Source organism: Cataglyphis hispanica, chromosome 13 (assembly GCF_021464435.1).
Source record: "Cataglyphis hispanica isolate Lineage 1 chromosome 13, ULB_Chis1_1.0, whole genome shotgun sequence".
Classification (NCBI taxonomy): domain Eukaryota; kingdom Metazoa; phylum Arthropoda; class Insecta; order Hymenoptera; family Formicidae; genus Cataglyphis; species Cataglyphis hispanica.
Window position 1 is genome coordinate 7,197,051 of NC_065966.1, and position 27,724 is coordinate 7,224,774.

At 30.3% G+C, this 27,724-nt stretch overlaps 1 protein-coding gene across 5 annotated transcripts; it reads right to left on the bottom strand.

Annotated features, from left to right (window-relative positions):
- Nucleotides 1–254: 254 nt before the first annotated feature.
- On the bottom strand, nt 255–27,441 carry LOC126854241 (probable elongation factor 1-delta). 5 transcript variants are annotated; one of them, XM_050600774.1, is made up of 9 exons: nt 27,300–27,441; nt 24,012–24,162; nt 22,480–22,941; nt 10,397–10,495; nt 8,301–8,394; nt 6,264–6,502; nt 715–784; nt 528–653; nt 255–455 (listed from the first exon to the last, which is right to left on the bottom strand). In XM_050600774.1, the coding sequence occupies exons 2-9, from the start codon at nt 24,117–24,119 to the stop codon at nt 301–303; spliced, it is 1,353 nt and encodes a 450-aa protein (XP_050456731.1). In that variant the 5' UTR covers nt 24,120–24,162; nt 27,300–27,441; the 3' UTR covers nt 255–300. The 5 variants fall into 5 exon arrangements, with proteins under 5 accessions (XP_050456731.1, XP_050456735.1, XP_050456732.1 ...); XM_050600778.1 differs by lacking the exon at nt 22,480–22,941; XM_050600775.1 differs by lacking the exon at nt 10,397–10,495.
- Nucleotides 27,442–27,724: the final 283 nt, after the last annotated feature.

The window sequence follows — 27,724 nt, forward strand, 5'->3', positions numbered from 1 at the left end:
TTTTTAATCTTGAGGGAAAAAGTAAACTTCAACTTTGATATTTAAAATACTATCAAATACTATAATGCATTTTTTAATTTATTTATTTATTGAATCTGTTATATGCCGCTTAACTTTTAAATAGCTAAATTGTAATATATTGAATTTTCTTAGAATATCATTATCTTTTAATTCAAACAATAGAACAAGTTACGACTGTAAGATAATTTTCAATTATAAATACTACTAATGGAATGCAGAAATGGCACAGAAACTTATGCTTATTTCCGATATCTTTATAATTTAACTCATGTAATATTTTTACACTTTATTAAAAGCTGCAATATCGACGCTTTGCACATAATCTTCTAATTCTTGAATCTGTTCCACCAACCAATCCACCGATACTTTGTCATCTTCCACAACACACGAAATCTGTAGCTTATGAATTCCAAATGCAAGTGGTACAAGTTTAGCTACAAAATACATATAAGTATCATTCATATTGTTCGCATGTAAAATTGAATTATATATTGACAAAAACTTACAAGCACCCCAAAGAAGACCATCAGTTTCGATCTTTCGCACTGCATTTTCCATTTCTTTCATATTTGTCTCATCATCCCATGGTTTCACATCCAAAATAATGTTTGATTTGGCTATTAAAACTGGTTCTGTAATATAAAAAACCAATAATAATATATTTTGAAAATGATACTGATTTATACTACATACTTTTGGATTTCTTGGCAGCGTATTCGGCAAGTCGCTCTTCTCTAATTTTAGCAGCTTCAGTATCCTCTCCCTACAAAAATACAGTAAAACTTTTTATCGAAAATAGTAATAATTCAAAGGAAAATTAATAAGTCACGGAAGAAGATTGAATGTACTAGATTTATATAAATATGAGAATACACTCACAGATATTGAAAAAAAGAACATTATAAAGAATATCGTTGCGGAAGACCATTCTAGAATTAAAAGATACAATAATATCTCACCCCAAATTATGTGCAGTATAATTCATAATCAGTTCATAACTTAATAGCGAGATAGTGCTGTATATTTATACGCCAGCTGTTCAGTTAAAATCACTAAACTCTATACCATACTGAACGCGCACGGCCATGCCCCCACTACTACTATCCGCGGTCACTAAAGGATAGCTGTAACCTTTCAAACCTGTCTCTTTTTACCCGTGAACTACTATGACTGAAAACATCGTCCTACAATTACACACGATCTTTGATGCCATGCGACCATTTATTTTTATGGTTGAAAACATTAAGAAGCAGAGAATTAAAATAAATATGAAAAATGGTAAAGTGTATCTTAAAAAATTACACATTAAGCTATGATAAAAACATTTATATACGTTATATATACATAAGTAGCAATAAGATTGTTTCTTATAAGGATAATTATAAGTACTGCTCCTCTTTTCTTTAGATAAAACTCAGTCAATGAGAAGAGAATAGAGTGAGAGATCCGTGCCCCCACATCTATTTTTCTCTTTCTAGGTCTCTCAACATGAAAAATCAAAGAAATCTTGCCGCTTGCTCTGTCCAGTACTATATGTCGATGATAAAAACATAGGACTTAGTTTTCACAGATAAAGAACGGATAGTACATCTGATCACATGGTCGACGTAGTTAGACAAGAAAAGGTCTGAAAAGTTACAACTCTCGCAATCCCACATTTATGATCGCCAATCAGCAGAGCTGTGCATGTTCCAGTATGGTTATAGTTCAATGGTTAAAAGTATCTTGGATTAAGATTTCACACCTAGATAGCCAAGTCTGTTCGAACATATTTTGCCAAACGTCTTACAAATTTTTGTCAGCAGAAAGATTCTAGATTGTATACAAAATCTGTTATATCAGATAATGATAGCAGAATGTCAGCAAAAATGTTATAAAACCTGCTGACATAATTTGAGAGCAGAAGAGTAGCAAAAACCGGGATCGTCCCGTTTGCGCACATTACGGATCAGATACGACAAAATTTCCCGATCGGACACAGGCTCGCTTTATCGGACACCGGTCCGATCGGACACAGGCCCCCTTTGCACTCCCCTCCCCCCTGTGTATGTGTGTGCGCGCGCGCTCGTGCTTCCTGTCCATGCATATACTTTGATATAGCATCTGTGTCCGATTGGGCCTGTATCCAATTGCAACCGGTGTCCTATCGGGCCTTGTGTCCGATCGGGTCTATGTCCGATCGGGAAATTTTGTCGTGTCCGATCGGTAATGTGCGCAATAGAGACTCACTTCAAAAACCGAGCACGATAGAATTGTCATAATAGATTGGAAATATATGAGTCATTTCGCAAGTAATGCACATTGCAGTAATGCCGTGAACTAGATGACGCAATCTGAACGAAATTTTTGGACAGTTGTGTAGTGGAGAACTTGAGGAAGCAATACCTAATCTAAAAAACTTCCATAGTGCGTGTCATTATAAATTCATGAGTATTAGAAATGGTCTTTGCAAACGATTCTGTGACGCAACAAGATCAACTATCGTACATTGGGCCAAAATTTTTTTTTTCTGTAAATTGTTCATCAAGATATGGAATACTATCTGAGCATCTCAAAGTTCACTACAGCGCTGTAAATGTCTGTTGAATTTTTGACCACATAAAATTTCAATCTTTATCTACGATTTTTGATCTTCATGCGTCACAGTATCTGAAGCATCTGCAAAAGCCATTTCTAACACTTGTCAATTCATGACACGCACTATAAAAGTTAGACTACGTTCTCCACTACAAGTGTCCAAAAATTTCATTGGGATGCACCATCCAGCGGCGTTATTACAACGTACATTACTTTTGAAATGACTCAAGTAGAAACCAAAGAGGATCTGCATAAATTGATATCAGATAACAGAAACCGAGCAGAATCTGCGCGCGCGCAATCTGACGACAGATTGTTAGCTGAAATCAAGCAAGATTTGCTAATATGACTTGATGTCCGATTATCGGCAGAATCGAGCAAGATTTGCACGCGCACAATCTGATGACAAATTGGCAGTAGAAACAAGCAGAATCTGCAGCTTTTAACATTCATAATATATTGAAATAATATAGTTTATTCGCTTCCCGCTATCGACTTAATACATAAAAAACCATATCTGGCGCCCAATTAACGTTTTCGCAAATTATTAAAGATTTCATCACGCGCGGAACACCTTCCACCCCGTACCTTCCCACCATGTATATCTTTTCCTTCTGCCTCGTGTTTTTGACAACGATCCTTTTCCCGCAACGATCATTTTCCGCACGGCGAATTTCACTCCCGTTTGTCGGCGCAACCTAACATCCGTGCGACGGAGAAATCGCGACGGCGGACGCGCGCCGCGTTCGATGAAGAGTTCGCGAAGAGAAAAGTCGTCGCAATATATATATATATATATATATATATATATATATATATATATACAAGGTGTCCCATAATTCGCGGATCACCCGTTATGTGCATATAAAGGATGTCAAAGTGAATAGGAAAGTCCTTTAACATTTTACGATTTTCCTAATAATTATTGAGATATTCATTTAAAAAATCGGCCAATCCACGCCTTATACAAGCGTGCGACGAGAAGAGACGTCCTACTGTAATGCAATATTTGGCGCGCGATGAAGCGGTGAGAAGAGTGTTCACGCTCATACGTAGCCTTCATAGAGCGTCCCTCCCACCGCTTCGTCGCGCGCCTAGTATCACATTACAGTAGGACGTCTCTTTTCGTCGCGCGCTTGTGCTCTTGCAAGACGCGGATTGGCCTATCTTTTTTAATTAATTTCTCATTAATTGTCGTGAAAATCGCAAAACAGTAGAGAACTTTTCTATGCAGGTTAACATGCTTTATATGCACCCGAGAGGTGATCCGCGAATTATGGGACACCCTGTGTATATATATATATATATATATATATATATATATATATATATATATTGTGACGTTGCCGTCCCGCGCGCGTCCACCGGATCTCTCCCCGATCGCTGAGCGCGGAATATACGCCCGCGCCAATCGAAAATCGCGAGAGCCGTACCGAAATCTCCAGAGGGGCGTTATTTGTTGGATTTATTTCGTTATTTTTAATTTCAATTATTGTTTTATTATTTCTATACGATATGGAAGCCTTATCGAAGGAGCGCGAAAGCAGCCGGGAAAACAACCATCAAAACAGCTCAGAAGACGAGGGGAAGACCTTCGAGAGGACGTGAGACGGAAGGGAATTATCAACAGCCGAATTCGGAAGCGTGAGGTGAGGAGCGCGAGAGGACAAGGGGATCTTCGCGCCTGGATGCAGGACTGTACGAAGACGTGTCCCCGAAGGACTCCGAAGGAGCGTCACCGCCGCGTGGCGCGGCGAGAGAAAAAGGGGTCGCCAAGAACTGCCAGTGCGTACCTCGATCCCGAGATTCCGACGGGACTCGCCGATGCCCCCTCAGATGGGCCCTGCGAAAATTATTGATCGCGATCTTGGGGTGTGCGCGCCCCCAGTATGATCATGAGCATATCGCCCAGCGGCTGCCTCGCGTGTTATCACGCGATTGGTCGTGATAACACGCACTCCGATTGCGCATCCCCGGCTGGCCCGGCGTTACCGATTCTAGATCGCGACGATTCCTGATCAGATTGGCGCGGACGTTAGCGTGCGATAGACGTGTGTGTGGCGAGGACAATTATCGAGAACAAGACAAGCGTGAGCGAGGGTGGAAAGATCCCGGACGAGAGCGAGAGTTTGCGGCTGGATCCCGATGGATCCCGAAGACGAGGCCAGACGTGGAGAAGCCGCCAGACTCCCGAACTGTCAAGAAGAGAGCAGCGTTGCCGGTGAGGTCCCACTGTATCCTAGCCACGCGCGTTAACGATATCGGAATTGCGTCGTTCTGCCGTCGTGACCGCAATTTTGTGTTATTTTTGCGTTCGAGCTCCGCTCGGAATTTTAGTGTTTATTGCGTCGTCCTTAGCGTAATTGCGACTGCGACACGGCCACGTTGGCAAGCGATTCGAGCCCCGAAGCGTCCTGCGTATTGGTTTTGCGGATTCAATTAATATTGCGCGTTATATACCGCATAGGTCGTCTCTCTGGAGATCGCGGATCGGTAATACGACGTAGTATAGTAGTCGCGAAATTTCTCGCCCGTCTAGCGTCTAAATCCGGTATGCGTGAGTAGTCTGTCGCCGAGTGTGAGTGTGTCTCGCGATTATGTATTTCTTTTGTTAGCCGTCGCGTGTGAGTGTGTTTCGTGCGAATATATCTCTGTTTATTATTTTGTCAAATTATATTATGCGTGAAATGGATGAGCGATAGAGTGATTTCGCGGTTGGTACGTAAAATACAGACCGTTGCGAGCTATATTTGCGCGGTGCATGCTTAGGAGTGCACTGGATGCATGTGGTGAACGTACGGCATATTAAAATAGCGAGCGATATATTATCGATCTCATATCCAGTCTCGCTTCCGCGAATTTGTCATCGCCGAATAACCGCGCGAATTCACCGCTTCTTTATGGTTTATCCATCTGGACACGAATCTTTCACAGTAATAAATTTGTTATTTTCTTGTTACCTCACGAGTTTACTCTCATTTTAGTGTATTTGTCGCTCTGTCTTTGTCGTCTCTTGCCTCTATATCGCGTTCGTTCAACATACGCTCTGCCCCTCTACCGTTAGGTGAGCTAGCGACGAAATCTATTTCTTTCTTTCGCGTCTTTTTCGCGCCTATATCGCGAAACACCTTCCACCACGTTCCCTCTCGGCGTGTAATTATATCCCGAATCTCTCTTTTTTAACGACGATCCCTTTTCCCGCATCTCCTATCCGGCGAATCATACTCCCATTCATCGGCGCAACCGAACATTCGCCGGAGAGATCGCGACGGCGCGCGCAGAGTTCGCGGAGGGAAAAATCGTCGCAATATATATATAAGTCTGTGTTTCATCTTGTATAACATCTATAAAAAGTTCTTTTTTTTTATTTCTGTCAGTGTATTAGTATCAGAGAATATACTAATATCATATATACTCAGTATGAGATGAATCAGTATTATGGGAATATCTGGTGTATGCCAAATAATAAATGTATATAATATATAATATATAATATATTCGCACATCTCCTAGCATTCACTAATTATGAAATATCAGAAATATTAAATTATTAATGTTATATAAAATTAAACTTAAATATTCATCTTAAATAAAGAAACCGATTAATACCAATTATTTATATTTATATTATTAATACCAATTTTATATTATTTATATTATTTTACCTCTGAATCTGAAGCAAATAGATCAACATCATCATTATCATCATCTTTGTCTTTGTTTTGCTTCTGATGTTTGTTACGTTCTGATTCTTGTTCTGTATCCAATAATTCCTTGGGTTTCGCAGGACAAATTGCTAAGTAGGGCATGCGTACTTCAAGACTCTCCACACGTTGCTCCAATGTTTCAAAACTTTTCGCATGTTGTACCAATTTTTCAAAGGAACTCTTCAAATCCTGAATCACTATTAAAAAAAATATCTATTTAAAAATATCTATTAAAAATATCTATTTAAAAATATTTTTTAGGTTTTATAGATTCTTTTAATTATATATTTATCGTTATCTATTATAATCTTTAAAATCTTTGAAATGTTTATTGATATAGAGTATTACAAAAAACCATCAAAATGTTTATTGATATAAGGTATTAAAAAAACTAATCGATATTTATACGATAGATAGAACACACCATACTGAGTAAAAAAATCAAAAATATAAGTCAAAAACATTTATTTTTTAAATAAACATAAAAATATTAATATAACACAGATATCAGTAAAACTTGGATTAATTATTAAAAAAAGAAAAAAATGAGACATTATTCTAACATATTTATGAGACTTAACTGAGCTGAAAACTTTATCATTGTTTTCTCTGACGTATAATATTGAGATATAAATTAAAAATTTGATCAATAATGTGGCGTAGTGGGCGGGCACCATGCAGTACAAATTTAAGAAGCGTAATAAAGTGCTTTATTTAAAAGTCTATTTTTTCCAGATTTAATTTCACCGTTACAATAACTATTTCATTTTTAATTCATATATTTGAGAAGATTTTAAAAAGTTTTAGTCGTCACTCATTGTTCATTAAAAAATTATTAACAAAATAAGTCTAATGAATAGAATGTAATTTTCTATATATGACTCTATGTACATATTTAAGACATAATCGCACGCATGCGCACATAATATTCTATCTTAAAAAAATGTCCAATTGACAGGTATCCAATCTTGACATATGTTTTGTCAAGTACATGAACATGAATAACATCCAAAAGATATTAACTAATCGTTCGTTGTTTATTAAAAAGTTATTGATAATTAAAGTATTAATAATAAGAACAAGTATTAAGGACATGTGTGTAATATGTCGAAATACGACAACAGCATTTCGTAGATTTCTGTTTCTTCTGAATATCTGTGCAAAATCTGAGCACAATTCTCTTAACCGTTTGGAAATTATTTAAATTTAAAATTATTATTGATTCTTATAAAAAATATAAATCCACTTATTCGTTTAAAAGTTATTTACTAAAAATTGTAGAAAAATATTATCTATCTCTTCCTCTCTTTCTGCAAATTATTCGTTTTTGTTGTTTCTTGCACTTGATTTCACATTTTTATTTTCATAATCAAAAGTTTTTACCATAAATTAGGAAAATTAATCACAACTATTTTCTTTTACAACGATATCAAAATCACATAATTTTGATACTTTAATTTTTTTCATAATCCGGATTTATTTATTTGATTTTTCAAACAGTATAAAATACTTTTCTTTTAATTTTGACAGATTTTGCTATTATTGTATAGCCAAAACATCCTTAAATGTGACAATCTAAATTTTTCCGAACATAAATTCTATATTAGTTGTATATTTAAGTATTTAAGTGAAAACATATGCATGCATGAGTAGAAAAGAAACCCTTTCTTCTGCATTCCCACTCTAAGAAATTCTAACTTAAATAAAACTTATTTCTAATTTAAAAGTGAAATTAAGTTTGGATTCTTCTGGATGTTACTGAAAGTCATTAATCTTAACATATGTATATCAACATATGTATATCAACATATATCAAGATCAAAAATATATTTGTAGAAAAGTTAGATTAAACAGGATTAATTTAAAGAATGAATAAGTATAATAAATATTAAATTATTTTTTGTACATTTTACGTTATTTTTTTTTCGTTATAGTTCATATTATTTCATATAGATATACCATTTGTTATTAATTATAATAATATATTATACATACTATTTCGCAGATCTTGATTTTCTTTTTCAAGTTTGACAACACGAGGTGTAACATCTTGATTTGCAATATGTGCAAGTACAGCAATATCGTCCATCTAAAAAATATAATTCAATTTTTTGAAAATATTATGCATTATATGTGTTTGTCTAATATAAAAATTGTAGTATTGTATAATCAATGTAACTGAATAAATAAATAATATTATAGATACGTTTTATTACTCATAGATATATATAATTTAGCATGAAATTTGTAACATTTAATAAAATTTAATGCATTAATTTTATATATATATATATATATATATATATATATATATATATATATACAGGGTGTGTCAAAAGACTGAATACACTTAAATATTTCGTAAACGTTACATTTTAGAAAAAAATATTTCAGACAAAAGTTGTAAAGCTTAAAAAGATGCATTTAATGTCAGTATTAATTTGACCATAGGTTGCCAAAGTCAGGTCAAGGTCAACTTAAAATTTTTAAATGGAAACCCCTATTTTTTATTGCATATTCATGTAGCTTATCTTGAGAGTTTTTCAAAACACTGTAATAAAGTATTTTTTCATTGAGAACTTTTTGAGTTATTTTGTATCTTAATCGGGCATATTTTAATATAAAATATAAAATATCTCGAAAATTATTTAATGTTCGATAATTGTATCGTAATACTTTTGTGTACAGAATAATAAGATAAATCAAATGGTGTAAAAAAAATAAATAATTATAAAAAATTTATTGCAAATAATTGCATACTTTTTTTTAAAAACAATTATTTTTTGTACATTTTGATTCATTTTATTATTCTGTATATAAAAGTATTACGATACAATTATCGAAAACTAAATAATTTTCGAGATATTAAAATATTATTTTAAAATATGCCAGATTAAAATACAAAATAACTCAAAAGATAAAAATACTATTCGTGTTTGAAACTCAAGATAGCTACATGAATATCATAAAACAGGGTTTCCATTAAGAATTAAGTTGACCTGATTGACTTTGAATGCCACCTATGGTCAAATTCATCTGACATCAACTGCATCTTTTAAGTCTGATTGATCAGACTTTCCAAATACTATACGTTCTACAATGCACAACACATCCACACTCAACCATCACTACACACCTCCGCCACCCACCACCACACACACACACACACACACACACACACACACACACACACACACACACACACACACACACACGTAATGTGCATATAGAACGTCTAGTGGTGTGCGTGAGCGTTCAGCTGTCACAGCGCGGCTCACTGACGTGCGCCAGGCTAAAGATCGGCGATGATTGGCCAGACTTTATTCAATAATAATTCTTTTATTAAATGTTATACAGTAAAGTAAAGGATTTTTCTGCTTAGTTTAATCCCCTCTATCACATTACGGGTGGGGCGATTATTGTCAGCCATCCTGTCTCTTATCTTGTTATTTTATTATAACAAATCAGGTTAGGTTTCTACTATGTTTTTGCTGTTATCTAAATATTAAGATAACTTAGCCTTAATTTTTGTCGCATTTTTTTTCATCATGCCGTGTTTGCAGATATGTTCGATTTCTGACTATATTCAACCACTATAGCATAACATCATGTTATATTTAATTTTCATTTAGTTTCTATTTACGTAATTTATGTATTTCTGCTAAAATGCAATGTGTAAATTTTACTGCTTTTATATCAAAAAATTTCCGCTTTTAATTTTTGCAGAATTTTTTATGGCATACCATGACACAAGGACTGCTAATTTTTGCGCAGCATTTCAGACATTATTTGGCAAAACGGCAAACTATTGGCTGCTACCAGAATTTTGCCAACATATAATAATATATGTAACTCACATTTGTGATACATGTCTTGGCACATTTGGCTATCTGGGTAAAATATTTAAACCGCTGTAATTATTCTATGTAATATTTATTGTAAAAATCTTTTTTATATTTGTTTTGTTCTAAAATATTTAAAAAGTGATAAAAAATGATAGAAAAATAAATTTTTATAAAGTTAAACATTAAATTAGTAGTAAGCTGAATGAAAATTACATAAAGAGTAAGCAAGGACAGTGCAGTACTCACACACTGTAAAGATTGTTTAATATGCTGCCGAGCCTTGGCGACCTCATTGGCTAAACTTCCAACAGCAGGCAAGATTGGGCAAGTAGACTGTTGAATTCCCTGCATCCACCACACATTGAGATTAAAGGATAAGCTCCACACCATAATTTGATTATTTCAAAATAATTACATGCCATATCTCCATAACGTTGCATTAATATTAACAAAATGATAGATGCAAATATACAAATGCATTTACGCAAATAAAATTAAATTTTGTTACTAATTTTATTATGTATATATGCAAAAGATGTATGGGTCTATACAAAGTGTTCCATTTTAGTTTAATGTTAAATATTTTGAAAAAAATGCATTATTTTGAAAAAATGTCTGACATTACTTGATTTCAAGAATGACATATGATGCTGATCTTAGTTTTGTGATCTTTTAAAAATTCAAAACACAGATTTTTTTAAATAAAAATTTCCATTTTTTATTACACATTCTTAAAGTTGATATATGTTAAAATGTTTTTAAAATTTTCTAATAAAGCCTGTTTTTTTTTTAATATTTTCTAAATATTAATATGTAACTACTTGTTACAAATTACATACTTTCTCTTAAAAACAATTGTTTTCTGTATACCAATTGATTCTTCTCATTATTTTATGCATGAATTTTACGATATATTTTACGATATTATTTATTTTCCATTGACAAACAGCGTTATATAGTTTGTGGGAATCAAGATAGTGTATTGTGCCAAGCTACATTTAGTTTATATCAAATTATGTCAAAATATAAAATTAAGTATAAATTATAATAAAGTTAAATAAAGTATAAAATTAAAGTATAAAATATCTTGTAAGCTTTTCAATTATTGGCTATTCTACTTACTTGGTTATTCTTCTTATTTTTTTGCCAAATATTGTAACAAATCAATTTATATAAAGAAATTCAAATAATTTAAAAAACTAGATTAACCTTCACATAATCTTGAAAAATGACCATAATTAAAATAAGATTATCAACTTATTTCTCCCTAAACTCTTTAAATTTTATCTAAAACATTTTTTTTCTACATTTTAAGAGATATACATTTGTTTTCATTAAAATGGGACACCCTGTGTGTATATATGCGCGCTTGCGCGCGTATATGTATATATAGAGCGTATCATTATTTGTGCCAACATTATTATGTAATATTATTTCTTAATGAAAAAGTAGGTACAAAGTTCTAAACCATTTTTCTGCAATGTTTAAAAAAAGAAAAATTATTAAATAAATGTCACCTTATCAGCTTTTTAGATAAACATCTGTTTGTTAACCGCATATCGAGTTGAATATGAGTGCATATTATTCGATTACATTTTGGATTGGAAATGTATATCCGCCTAAAAAACGGCGTTGATTGGATGACTTATATAATTTTTCTTCTTTCGTTAAGCATCCCAGAAAAAAATTCAGTTCTTTTTTATTTATTTTCCATTGAAAAACAGCGTTATGTAGTTATATAGTTTGTGGACAAATCAAGATACACGACAGTGTATAGCGCCAAGCTACATATAGTCAAAAGTCACGCGCAACAGCAGCAAGGCGGCCTATATATCTATACGCAAACTCAATTACGAATAAATAATCGGAATCTCAATAACGACCGAATCAATCAAATTATTAATAAGTTTAATCGATAGTTTGGATCTCAATTATCTTGGATCTAATATATCAGAAAAATGTCTATTTTCCTTTTATATGTTCTCTAAACGATGATATGATGCAAAGTCTAAAACACAGAAAAATTTCTGATTAAAAAATATAAATATTTTCGTCCTCTTGGACATTAGCGACAGCAAAAAAAACATACGTTTCTAGTTTCTGCCATATTATAGCATGCTCGCAGTTATAATTATACAGGGTGTCCTGCAAAGATTGTGCCAACGCTCGTGAGCGGATAGAGGACAGTAAACTGAACAGAAAAGTCCTTTACCATTTTTCAATTTTCGTAATAATTATTGAAATATTAATTAAAAAATATTAGCAAATGAGCACGCGTTTCGCGCGGCTATCGCATGGCTAGACCATGGGACGTACGCTCTAGGCGTGCCAGCGGCGAGCTTCATCGTATCGCACGGCAACGAAAAGTGTTTGTTCTTACGTGTATCACTCTGTGTCGCGAAGCCAAACTTTTCGTTGCCGTGCGACACTGAAATTTGCCGCTGTCACGCCTAAAGCGTACGTCTAGCGCGATAGCCGCGCAAAGCACGTGCTCATTCGTTAATACTTTTTAATTAATATTTCAACTAATTATTGCGAAAATTGCAGAATGGTAAAGGACTTTTCTGTTCAGTTTACTGTCCTCTACTTGCTCACGAGCATTGGCACAATCTTTGCAGGACACCCTGTATAACAAAAATAGTAATAGTAATAACTAATATTACTGATCAATATGATTAGTCAATTGAATCAATAGAATATCAATTGCATCGTTTAATATTATATCAAGTATTATTATAAATAATATGCTTATAAATATTAATAAAGCTAATAATAAAATATACAGGGTGTCCGGAAATTTTTGACACACCCGAAATGTGAAGATTGGACCAAATTGAGTCAAAAAGTCTTGTACCATTTTATAAAATTCGCAATAATTGTTGCGTTATTAAGTAAAATATGTGAGCTAATGAGCGTTGGAAAGCAGTAAGCCGGTATCAGCAGACATGTATGACGATTACGTGTGTATGTTTCTTAGCAACGAAAGCATCATTTAAGCAAGAGGTAACTGCGTGATTCCACCTATCGCTTAGATTTAAAATTTTAGATGATGCTTTCGATACTAAGAGATGTATACAAGTAATTCATCGTACATGCCTGATGATACCGGCCTACCGCTTTCCAATGCGCTCATTGGATGTGTTCTCATATTTTAATTAATAACGCAATAATAACGCAATATTGCGAATTTTGCAAAATGGTACAGGACTTTTCGACTCAGTTTGTGCCAATCTACCTTCACATTTCGGGTGTATCAAAAGTTTCCGGACTTCCAGTATATATATATATATATATATATATATATATATATATATATATAATATACAAAGTGTCAATCGCATCACCCGTCGTGTGCAGATAGAGCAGATAAAACTGAGAAGAAAAGTCCTGTATTTTTTCGATAACGCTTAATAAAAAAGTTATTATTGAGTGAAGTCTGGCAATTCAGCGCAGACTTTTAGCTGGACGCACGTCAATGAGCCGCGTGCCTGATATGTGTGCGTGAGCGTTCAACTATTTACAGTACCTCACTGACGTGCGTCTAAAAATCGGCGATGATTGGCCAGACTTTACTCAATAATAACTCTCTTATTAAGCGTTATAAAAAAATGGTACATGATTTTTCTTCTCAGTTTTACCTGCTCTATCTGCATACGACGAGTGATGCGATTGAGACCGGACACTCTGTATATATAAGTATACAGGTGTCCTACAAAGGCTCTACTCGCTCACGAGCGTTGGCACAATCTTTGCAGAACACCTGTACATATATATATATATATATATATATATATATATATATATATATTGCACTTTATTTAATAAAACAAATTTAATAAAACAATTTGAATATTAAGACATAATAATGAAACAATTAAACAATTAAATTTTCTATATAATGCATAATTTCTATTATCAATTGACACAATTTTTTGATATTTACATTGCTTTTATAGAAAAAGCAATAAATATATAACCAACAACAAATATATTATAAACTAACATTTTTTTATATAACAACATTTTTTGAGCGGATCCATGAACTTGGCACCTTTTTTTACTTTATGATACACCCTATATATATTAAATTTAATCATATATATTTGGACTGGTTAAATGTATGTAATTCTAATCAGAAACTTGGTAAGCTGTAATACATGTAGAGATATATATTGTGCAATGAGATACTAAATTCGCAATATTAATAAGAGTACCATTATATTTTTTAACACCAAAATAGTGTGATTATTTTCTTTCTCTACAAAAACTAAAAGATTAAATGTATATACAAACCCAATTAACATAAAAAAAGTATAGTTATTATTATACTTTATTAGTTTTCACAAAAAAATCCAAGAAAATTATTGAATTATTAAAGCAGTTAATTACGAATAAACATGCAATTATTGTTATTATTGGATATAAGCATTCAAAAAATACTAAACATTGCCTACTGAAAAAAAAAGATCAAAGTATATTTTTATATCTAGATATTTTAGTAAAGATCAAATATAAATAATCATTACTTATCATTAATAATCAAATAAAATACAAAATAATTTAATAAACAATTTTTCAATAAACAATTCAATATATACAATTTTTTTTAATTATTTAAGCTCTTTAAAAGCAGACATGTTAAAAAATCCAATAAAATGTTTAGATTTTAGTAAAATATTATTATAAATATATACAGAGTGTCTGAGAGCATCTATTACAACGCTCGTAAGCGGGTAGAGCACAGTAAACTAAACAGAAAAGTCTTTTACCATTTTTTGATCTGAGCTTTCTTTTCGTTGTTATACTATGTTAACTAATCAGCGCCTCTACAACGGAAAACAAAGGAGGGACGAGGTCAGAGGTCGGAGGTCAGAGTACAAGACAGCATTTGCTGTATAGACAGGATCTGTTTAGCTAAGTTTAACATCGTATTTTTTATAAGTCAGTATAGATACAAGTCAATACAGATAACAAGATTATTTCAATGTTAATTTAAAATATTTGAATTAAAATTCAAAATTTCTATTGCATATTCTATTGCTTATACCTAGTATCGACTTTTTCGAAATGGTTATGAACTTTTTATGTCATCTATTTCAACAAATACTCTTGGACGAGAATACATAATCAATTAGAAATTGAGATACTATCATAACATAATTATTAAATATACAAGACTTCTTGATAGATGTGCATGTATCAAGATAGCATACTAATAATGTGCCAGTAAATTCAATCATGATTTTACAACAAACTTTATTTTTGTCTTCTCAATAAACTCATCAAATTCCGACAGTATAGCTTGTCGATATAATATAGAAATGCAACAAAAACCGAGCATTATCTGCTATCATATCATATATGTCAACAAATATATAGCAAATATCGAGCAAGACCTCTCATAATGAATAGTGATGGTAGAGAAATAACAGAAATCAAATATGACATGCTTTCATGTTGCAGCAAAAACGCCGCAAGAGTACAGCATAATCTATCAATACAGCAAAAATGTTTATGGACCTATGGAAAATGAATCAATCGGTGGATCAGACTACTTTGTATTTTTCAAAGATGATAATTCAAGATTGTCGAATATTTTTTTTCTAAACATAAGTCTGGAGTTGCAAAATGTCTCGGAACGTTTCTTACTAAGAAAACAGTTAGTCACATCATTAAAAACTTTAATGTGTGATGATAGAACGGAATTTGTTAATTGTACTATAAAGATGATTCTAAGTAGATGGGACATCAATATGAAAACCGTAATGCCATACACACTTAAAAAAAATATAGGAACGGAGAAGAAAATGCTAATTTTGGTGGAGAATGTACGGTTGATGTTGCAGATAAACTTCCAAAAAGGCTTGTAGGGCAGAAATAATAAACACTGCGAGCCATATTATCAACCATACAAGTCCATCAGCAATTAACGAAAAGTATCTATTGATTTATGACTTCATGTCAAATTAATTACTTCCGAATATTTGAATCTATATGTATTTACCGAAGCAGAAACGAGAAAAATGATCTCCAAAAGCTACAAAAAATTTTAATAGATAATTAAAAAAAAAAGATGATTATCTTATATTTACTCGTAACAAAATAATTACGTCGTGCAATGTAGTATTCAAGACTAAGAAGTTGAATGTGCAATCCACAAAATATTTTACTGATGATATAGACACTGAAGACTGTTTCCTCTAAGTTGCCTGCTCTTAAAATAAAATAAACAAATGAGACATCACTGCTGAGGGATTTGAAAATGCTAAAAAAGAGAAAGATTTCGTAGAAAATGTATCTCTTGGAAATAAAAATTAGGAAAATTTGAAAAGATTCAAAATTGACGAAAAGATCTTAGAGAATAAAGATAAAACCAAAATATTTAAATGCTTATATGTTACTGAAAAAATCCCGAATATCCAAAAAGCATTGAAATCCGCACAATAGTGCCGTGCAATGAATAAAGAAATTTTTTTTTAAGGAAAATAAAGTCTTTGATCTCGTAGATCTGTTAATTGGTAAAAAAATTAGAAAATTACTAGATTTTACGAACTAAGATAGAACTATCAATAATTATAAGGTGAGACTTGTCGTTAAAGATTATTTTTAGAAAAAAGAAGGGGATTTTGAAAAGATTTTTAATCCCGTCGCAAGGTTCGAAACCGTTCGAGATGCTAAATATTGTTCACATAAGTATCATTTATTACTATTCTTCAATATTACTATTATTTCAATCAAATAATCCTTTCAGAATTTTTTTTAGAATAGTTCATTCTCTTTCATTTTCAGAATAGAAACATTGTTCTCTAGACTTCCTGATATCTAAAACTACCTCTAAAAACTAATTGCTCGTAGAATAGATAGGTGGCTGGAACATAATCATAAGCCTGTTACTAAATTTGGTTTCAGAAAGTTTAGATCATGTCTGAAAGGATAATGTTTGCTCTTATTACGAAAATTCACACTAATTTTGTTCGAGAAGTCATTATCTTTTGCTAGATTTTTCCAACGATGATGTAATAAATCCTAACAGGATCTGAGAGATTGGACTCTCCCCGATATCATGTCAATTTATTTACAATTTATTTTATTTCTTTTAAAAAAATTTATTTTTCCATTAACATTATTTGATAACATTGATTTAGATTTATCTAAAAAATTTCATTCCTTTAAAAACAGTACCACAAGAGTGTCCTAAGCTCCACTTTTTCAAATATTTACAAATATAAATTTAAAAAAAGAAAAAAAAGAGTAAATGTTTTCCTTTACACACCTCACCTCCAAATGACTTTCTGTTGACTTTGACATTGACCTTGACCTCTAAGGAGTTCAAGGTCATTGACTTTTCCCGTCACTCGATTAGTAAAAAAAAAATCTGGCTACTTAAACAAAGTTTATAATTACATATGAGTTTGCAACTTTCTGCGCAAAGCAAGGTTTAATCCATATCACACATGCTTCAGACGTTATAAAACAAAGTTTATAATTATACGTTTTCACATGGATTCACAGACGTTTGGAACTTTGAATAAAGTTCCAAAAACCTCCGATTGCGCTGAATTTTTAAGCAAAGCTTGTCCTTGACTTGAGCATAAAGCACCTTGAAGGTTTTTTGTCTCGTTTGCCCCCCTATGACTCGTCAAAGTTCCAAACATTTTTTTCTGTATATCTTCGAAAATATTTGATTTTAAAGAAAAAAGTTTCAGACAAAAAATGAAGCTCTCAAAAAACTCTACAAAAAAAGTTTACACATGTTTCACATAAACTCATTATTTTAGGAATTACGCGATAAAAATAATTTTAACGCTATCGTGTTAATACAATCTATCGGACCTGATTCATAGGGAAATATATTAATAGATTTTCTTTAGTTGTAGATTTCCAAATCAATTTCTTCTTATAAACCCATGTGGAACCTCACTTCGCATTTTTATCGCATAACATCTAAAATAATAGGTTTATGTAAAAGATGTACATAACTTTTTTTGTTCAGTTTTATAAGAGCTCTCTGTATCCGTTAGTTAATCCTGTATTAATTGATGAATAAATTGTGAAATTTTCCTGTAACATTAATTTTGATTTTCTTTAATGCATTTATCCTTAATTTTTTTTTACTAATCAAGCGACGGAAAAGGTCTTGAACTCTTTAGAAGTCAAGGTCAACCGGAAATCATTTGGCGTGGAGTGTGTGAAGGTAAACATTTACCAAAAAAAAAAAAGATTGCGAGTTAATTCGCAGATGACATAGCAATGTACTATAGCTCTTTTTAAGTAAAACAATCTCTCGGAAATAAAATTAGTAATCCTGCTCATAAATTACTCCATAAATTCCCCTTTCAAAAATTTCACAGTTTCTCCTTCTAAATCCTCCTCGATTATTTTCAAGGAAACGTGTTGATCCGTTTTTCTATTTCATCAGAGTTCATCATATATTCATAACATAAATTTCTTCTCTTCATGCAAATATTTAGGCATATTTTCGCCTCTTTGGAAGAATGTATTTTAATTATTCAATATTTTGGAGTATTAAAGAATACTTGGTGGGAAGCTTGTCCTCGCCTTTTATTAAATATCTATAAAGCCTTTATTAAAAACTCGATGGAATATAAATGCTTAATATTCTCTTATAACATTCAATTTAAATTTAAAGCATTCTGATTCTGCTTGGGATTCAAAAGAACCACTCTCACTAGTGTTTATTAACTGAAGCCGGAGAGGATCCGATTAAAATGAGATTTTCTTATCTTCTTCTCCAGATACATTTTTAAAATGTTCTCTTTAGACACCTATCCTAGTGGATAAATTATATTATCTCCAATGGTATCCACGGTTTTCGCAAGAGACATATCGGACTATTTCCTATTACAATGTCTTTCATTCTATATCTACTCAAAATATAAGAAACTGATTGTTAATCTTGGGTGTTTTCCAGCAACACAAGCGACACTGTGTAACATATGTACAATCCAGTATTTTCAAACTATGACACAAGTCGATACAATCATCCATAGCTAAAATGCTTAGATTGTGTCGTCGCTCCATAGATACCAACATTTTAATCATTTTTTTTCTACGAAATAAAATTCCGATAAAATTTTTGTTAAAAAATATTAACTTTTGCAACAAAAGTATGTTCTGCGATATTAAATTATTACAATTAATTGACATATATATTTATATATTAAGTATGTACACTAAAATATCTAGTGACAAATGTACGTAAATTAACTGCTCTGCATTCTGGCAGCGAGTAAAAATCTAAACAGCGTTTCAACTACAAGTTGATATGTATAACACAATGTATCTCTGTATATCACTGTGTTTCGTTGCTGGAAAGCAACACTTGTTTATTCTTCAGTCTACTTCATTGATTATTATTGATTATTTCTTTCACGAATGATAAAAATTGCAATAAAAATTACAGACTTTTTTGAAGTTAAAAATATTACTAAGACTTTCCCATCTCTCAATTAATTTTTTTCTAATTTATATGATTCTAATTTATATTAATTCCTACAGGATCATATTCCCTTTTTTAAATATGCCTCCAAGATTGATTCAGGTATATATTTATAGGATTTGTCATTTTTCTTAACATATAATTACGATATAAAATCCATTTTGCTGCTTTTAATCGTCTCAACAAAACTCTCGCGATTCCTCATTCTCTGGAATATATTCTCACTCATCCATTCAGAAACCTATCATCTTCATAGATTTTTTTGTGATTGAAGATCTCTCTCATCTTTTATTCTCCATTCTTACAATTAGATAACCCATTTAATATTAAGAAAAAATTATGTTAAATTTTATAATTGATTTTATATTTATTATAATTGATATTAATTGATATTAAACTCGCTGGATTGGAGAATACAATCGTTTCGATTGTTTTTCGCTCACCATATTCTGGATAATAAAACTGCAGATTTAGTTTCTAAAAGATGAAGTCATAGAGTCAATGTCAATAAGATCGCTCCCTTTCTCGGATCTCTTTTCGATTCTGAGACAGAACTATATTATTAATTTGAATAAAATCTTAAACTAGACCCAAAAGATTTAAATATTTTTAGCCTTTTAAAGACCTTAATCCTAAACCATATAAATAATTCAAATATTTGAATTGGAAATGCATCACAACAAAATAAAAATAAGTGGCGATCATTACGAACTCAATCACTGATTATATCGGTGCAATCTGCTTCCAGATCTGAGAAGTTCCTACAGAACTCTGCGTCAAAATCACATTCTCTGAATTATGCTCTTTTTTAATGAACAAAGAAAATCTATATAGATTCGTTGAGAAAGCTCGAGATATCTTCTCGAGCTTTCTCTCCAGTCTCGCTTAATACATCAAAATTGCTTAAATTTTCTTCTGGCAATACATTTTTTTTCAGATCCTGTAAAATTTAAATCTAGACTTTTCCCAATATTTCTCAGTCTTTTTTTTACAATATTCACTTACTTATTTTTCCTTCACTCTTCATTTTCTTTTTTATTTACTTCTTTCTTTCACTTACTTATCTTCAGAAAAAGCCAAAAAATAGGATTTTCTTAAGAGGGTCTAAGCACACTCTCTCTCATTCTTTCAATCACTTGATGACAGTAAGATGAATGTGATTTTGTTTGTTGATGCCAATATAAGAAAACCATAAAAGAATAAGAACAAACTCTTGTCAATTGTTGGTCGTTTGAATGAGTATTCATCAGTGTTATTATAATTTATGAAGAAGAAGATGACGAAATAATGGCAAAACAGCGATAAAATATATTATATTAAGTTATAGTTCTTTCAGTTACTGCTACATATATCTCCTAAAATTTCTATCATTATCAAATATAAAAACTGCAAAGCAAGGCTAAGAAGATTAAAAAAGTATTTATTTTTATTGGTTTAATTTCTGATACGACTCCAATAAAAGATTCAAAATGTTAAACTGATTGTTATAATGTTATTTTGTTAATTATTTAACTATAATTATTCATATTATGTAGAAAATAATTACGCAATAGAACATATATGTTATACATTAAATATTATATTTATAACTGGAAAACTACAAGTAATTGACGACTTATCAATAACATTTATGCAATAATAGCTGTAATATTTAGTTTTGTTATATTTATATTAATGTAATTGTGTTTATCAGATATGTTTTGTCTGTACCACATTATAAGAATAGGTTATACTTGATTTCTGCTTTTCCTATCGCATTGTGATGGCAATTGTTTTGTGTTTTCATATTAGGCTAACAGTTTATGCTAGTAGAAAATAAACAACTGCAAATCCAGTGGATAGGAATCTATAAAGTCATGATTGAATCTGTTATCATACTGCCAATATGATGCTGACACATTTTGTTATGATATTATTATATAAAAACAGAGGAAGGTAAATACATAGGTAAAATATGAGATAAGTATAAATTTGTAAAATTAGGATAATAAGTATTTAACTATAGGAAGAAGAGTTGTAAGGAGTAATTATATTAGACTGTATTATATGTTAAGGTAAAGATGGAAATGGTGAAACAGATATTTAAGAATATAAGAATTAAAGAGGAAGGATAAGTTAGATATAAGTAAGATAAGGAAATAAGTAAAGATGGGAAGAAGGTATATTTTTATTAAGGTGTATTTATATGTATTTTTGTATGTATTTTGTGTATTCTTTGTACTTTTTGTATTTTATGTATTTGATTATAAAGACGAGGATTAGTAAATTGTAGCATTAATAAATTGTATGAATTGTATAAGTTGTATAAATTGTATAAAGAAATGCATAGAGGATAAGGTAATATAGGATGAGATATGAAGGGAGAAGATAAATGTTTAAGTATGCGAGTATAAAAGCGAGGATAGTAGTAATAATTTGTATGATCTGTATAATTTGTATAAAGAAGTACGTAGAGAATAGAACAGAATGACATAGGATAAGATGCGAAGGGAGGAGATAGATAATAATATAAATTGTAAAGATAATTTGTAAAGGTATGAGGTATAAATGTGAAAAAAAAATTGGAATGAATATGTTAAGGAATTCATGTAAACCTTCTTAGCTTTTAGCTGAAGTTACTAATAAATTGATATTATTATACAAAGAAAGAAAAATTTTCAATACAAAATAATAATACAAAATGGAACAAAGAAACAAAAATGCCATTCTTCTGATTAAAAAATATAATAAATTCTTTTTCTGTAAAAAAAAAAAAAAGAAAGAAAGAAAAAGAGCGTGGGAAAATTAAATTAACAGCCGAATATAATTATTTCTATATCGATACACTTAATACTGTAGTAACCAAAAAACTATACAGTAAAACATGTACCTGATCGGAATATTGTTCTTTAGTCCTTGTGAATGCCATTGCAGTTTCTTTATTTTCTCCAATATCGTTTTCTTTATTTCCCCTATTTCTATTTTTCGTATCTTCTTTATTTTTTTTTTCTTTATTTTCTTTCGCGTTATATCTTATAGAATTCTCATTCGGAAAAATAATCTCTTTTTCCCTCGCGTTATCATTTGTGTTATCAAATTTTTCGCTTGTTTTTATTATATTTTCCTTTTTCTGCATATTACATACATCTACAGTTTGTTTATTAGCTTTTATATTTCTTCTTTGACATGTAGAACGTTTCATGTTTAATTCGTTCTCGACAGCTAGCTTGTTATCTTTTAATTTTTCAGCTTTAAATTTCAATGTCTTAGTATTGATTACATCTTGATACATATCAGTTATAGAACTGTCAATCTTAAGCATACAGGTTCCCGCAATTTTATGAGACATTACCTTGAAATGTATAGTTCAAGCTATGCAGATATATACTAATATATTCAATAACATAAAAAGTAAAAAATAATCTTTCTCTTCTATTATAATCAATATATGTAAAATATCTACTAGATGTGTGTATATGTGTATAATTTATAACTAACTAAATATTTATGTAATACATAATGTTCAAATAGGACGTATAAGTATTACATATTTTATATTATATAATTTTAGAATATTTGTGAGAAGTGTTTTCAAAAAATATGAATAAAACATGACTTATATTATATTATATATGTGTGTGTGTGTGTGTGTACATATGATACAAAAAAACTACCATTACCTATCATTATTATTTTATAAGCTTGTTTTATGTTAGAAAAATATAGAAATAAGTTTGTGAGATATAAAATCAGGGAAGCATTCTCATTGTACAGAATTTTTCCCAACAAGCATGAATAAAAGCATGAGTAAGCAATAAAAATAATTTGGTTAATACCAGATATTCCCGTGTGTGTTAGAAATATGAATATGTTAGTAAATAGTAATACTTATAGATAGTATAATACAAATATGTTGCAAATATAAGAGAACAATACTCTAGCTATAATACCAATTCTTTCTATAAAGACTATGAAGACTAGTAAATTCAAGAGTAAATTTATTTGACAAAAGAATTATAAATATATTTTGCAAAATATAAATAAAAAAAAATGTTATTTTTATATTTAATTTGTAGTTATATTGAAGAATTTGAAAAAAATTATAATTGATTTTATCAAATAACATATATACATACAAACATTTAATAAATTCAATGATTCTTTAAATCCATCTTTAATATATAATTACAATTTCAGATAACATACTAAAAGATTTTCTCTCTCTGTTTATATTTTTTGAGAATATATATTATGTATATTATGTATATATACATGTATATGCATGTACATATATATATACATACGTATGCATGTATATGTACATATAAATATTCTCAAAAACAGAAATATTGAAACATTTTTACTTTATTTCACTTAGTCATAACTCTATTTAAGTAAGTAATAGATGAGTATATTTCTTACCTTAGCCATTTTTTCAAAATATAGTCGTTCTGCTTTGTCGTAGGATGGCTTATCAAACCATACCTTTTCCTTAGCCAGTGCAGCAGTTACCAAAGTAGCAGTTGCCATTGTTTTGGTTTATTTTTTGAGTGAAGCAAAATGCTATAAATTTCTGCAAAGAAGATGAAAGAAGCATAAAAAAAAGGCTAATTTGCATAATAAAAATATTCTTCAAACCAGTCTTTATAGTTAAGAATCAGTTTAAAAGAGAATAAAGACAAATTAATAAAATATATATTTATATATAGTTCATATATATTTATTATGTAAAAATACAAAATTATTTGAGTATAATATAACGACATATCATCTGTGCAATGCAAATACAAAAATTATTAGAGATTAACACAATCGTTAGAGAAAATTATTGGAATAATAATACTTAATTTACGATTTATTTATAATTTCTTGCTTAAGGACTTGTAATGTATATCTTTCATGATTATTAATTGCATCATTCCCTTTTGTTTCAGTTTTGTTTTTAATTTCATTTAGCAAATAATATATTCTATGTTTTAATTCTTCTGAACAAACACAGGGATATATTTCTTTTGGCTTAAAATATTGTATAAACTTCTTAAGTTCGTCAAAAGATGCATGTGTAGAATAACATACATTAAATGTCCTTTCTCTAACATTATCCCACTCTCCGATTACACTTGTATCTTTCCCCTTCCATTTGAATGCAGATGCTACAATAGTTAAGATGTTTTTTTTTAAGATATCACTGCGACATTTTAAACCTGAACGATCAAACTTATTCATACATGCATGTATACGTGTAGCCAGTGGATTATCTGTAATATAATCTGCTATACTTGAGATACAATTATATTTCTCGCATACAAGATCCTTAATATGAATACATGTTTTCAAAAATTTTGATAGCTCTACATAGAGAAACTCAGATCCATACAGAGCGGAACATTCTAAAACAACAACATTTCTTGAACTTTTCTCTAGCCATTCCTTGACAACTTTACGCATCAAATTTAGACTTTCTTCTCTTGTTGGGAAAAAGGCAAAATTAGGATCTAAAAATGTTGTATCTAAATACATTTTTGCTAGCTTTTTTGGATACATATTTAAATTTTTGTATGAATGTAATGAAGCTATCTTTGCGAAATCTTCTGGATTAATTCTAAAATCTCCAGTGTATAATATTAATTTATCAGTTTCAAAAAGAAACATCACAGAGCCAGGGCAATGACCAGCAGAAATACATGTTACAAAAAGAATGTCAGTATTTTTATCATTATCTTTGTTTTTATATTCTATAAAAACTTTCTTATCAAGAGCAATATCTTTCACACAGGTTTCTATGTGGCAATATTTAAATTTTGCTTCTAAGATAGTTTTACTAATATGACTGCAATAAAGATATTTATTGCATTGTTGCAAATGTTTGAAAAATTTATAATTTAAGCCTTGCATATGATCAGTGTGACAATGACTAAGAAAATATGCAGAGGAGTTTGAATTCTCTCCATCAAAACGATCCACTGAGATGCCTGGTATTTCTTCGATAAGTCCGAAAAACGTTGACATTCTGATAAAAAGAATCCCTGTAATGAAGAAACCAGGCATCAACCAATCCTATGCAAGCATATTATATATATTTACATTTATCATACTTAATTATTTATATTCTTGTAAAATATTTTTTTTCTAAGAAAAATTACTTTAAGATCTTTTTAATTTTTTTTTTTTTAATATTATAGAGCAACAATATTAAATATCATATGCTATATTCACAAAGTGATATATTAGTAAAAACTTCTTTTTGTCTCTTTAAAGCGATAAGGATGTACACATATGCACTACATATGTGACACTACTGTATAATAAAATTAGATTGTGTGGATCAGCATAGATTCCTAAGTATGTTATTAGTTTGTAATTATTTTTTTATTTATATAATTTTTCTACTTAATTAGAAACTTTGCATAGAATTCTATTCTAATTTTCTACATTACAAAATTTGTAATATTTTGAAAATTTGATACCTATCTTTTTAATATAAATTTTAATATATTTAATATAAATTATCTTTCAAATAAATCATTATATTAATAATGCATAAAGTATGAGATTATATATTCATACATAATTGAAGTTTAATTTAATCAATCGGAACAGCGATTTTGTTCATTATTATTGGTCAAATTCTTCATATTGTAGTCTGATACTGATTTAAGAATATTAATTATATTATAACTCTGTGCATGTTTATCTATGACAACTAATTTCTTAATCTTAAAAAAAAATAGTTTTAACAAGTCATAATTCTTTTAATGTTGAGCAACAATTTTAATTATTTTCGTAATTGATTCAAACTAAACAACACTAAATGTTGCGTGTAAAATGTGATATTATATAAATAAAGATCTTTAATTGTATATTTCTTTTTGCAAACTTGACTTTATAGTATCAAAATAAATGTTTTTTGAGATACTACATACTAGGTATTTTACAAAAAATCATAAATTTTCCTAAAACAACTATTTCCATAATTATATTTGAATAAAATGACAATATTATATATAGTGAAAGTTATGAACTAGCATTAATCAATTATTTTATAAAATTATTAGTAATTTAAATAGTTATGTAAAACGATATATATATTTTACTTCAAAAAACAACTAGTAATTCTATAGAAATGCCAAAATGTTTGGAAATTCGCTAAAATTAATATATATATATATAATTTTATAGCTATTTGATTAATTAGATCGATAAATTTTAATATCTTGAATTCGACAAACTGATAGTTTCTCAAAACTTGGACGTACTATACATTAGTTGTTTTCCATTTGCACTCAAGTGATACTGAGTCACTCAGTTATGTGAGTATTTCACATTCAGATAAAATGTCAAATGTTCAATGAATAAAAAGAACGCGCGATATTGCAGGTTCATAACCTTACTTTTGTATGTGAGTCTGTTAGACTCACTAAAGCACACGGTCTCGATCGTGTGCAGAAACTCAGTTGAATCTCACTTTATCAGCATCAAAAGGAACGTGCATTAAACTAAGTTATGACGTTGTTATAAGTGAGAATTATCTAAATTTTCATATAAATGGAAAGCAATTATTATGTCATCTTGATCTGAACCATGTGCAATACATCGCGAACTGCAAGTTAATATCCTTAAATTTACATATATTTCTTATAGCGATATTAGTCAATGTATGTTAGCACGAACTAAAGAAAGATTGGATACGAATTAAATATTTTTAGGTACCTTGAATTATGTCAAATTGACGCAATAATTCTGTTAGTCGAAAGTAGCAAAGGAAAGACGTTGCCAAGTGTGCTGACGGAAATAGGAAAGCAATTAAAAGTATTGACTACATTCAGCAAAGATACAGCTCTGCTCTATACATGCGATAAGGCTCCGACAAATACTGCGATGACCAATCAAGAGCCAGACGCAACACGGATCTAGCAAATTTGGCTTTTGATTGGTGTACGTCAGCGACGCTCTTTTTCTCTCTATACATCAGTTAGTGATAAAAAGATTGCTCTCTATGTAACGTCCTGCCAATTTTAAAAACTATATTTTAGCTAGTAATTAAGTACTGCTTTTATCACTACAAAATACCTATGGAATAATTATGTAATCCATTTGCTTTTATTTTAATTGTTAACTAATTTCATTAATCGCTT

What these genes read in the sequence shown, in the direction of transcription:
- LOC126854241 (XM_050600774.1), bottom strand. Translation starts at nt 24,119, where the DNA reads ATGGCAACTGCTACTTTGGTAACTGCTGCACTGGCTAAGGAAAAGGTA. An exon ending in AAGAACAATATTCCGATCAG is followed by an intron (nt 10,496 to 22,479) that starts GTACATGTTTTA and finishes TGGTGGATGCAG; the next exon opens with GGAATTCAACAGTCTACTTG. An exon ending in CGCTGCCAAGAAATCCAAAA is followed by an intron (nt 654 to 714) that starts GTATGTAGTATA and finishes TTTATATTACAG; the next exon opens with AACCAGTTTTAATAGCCAAA.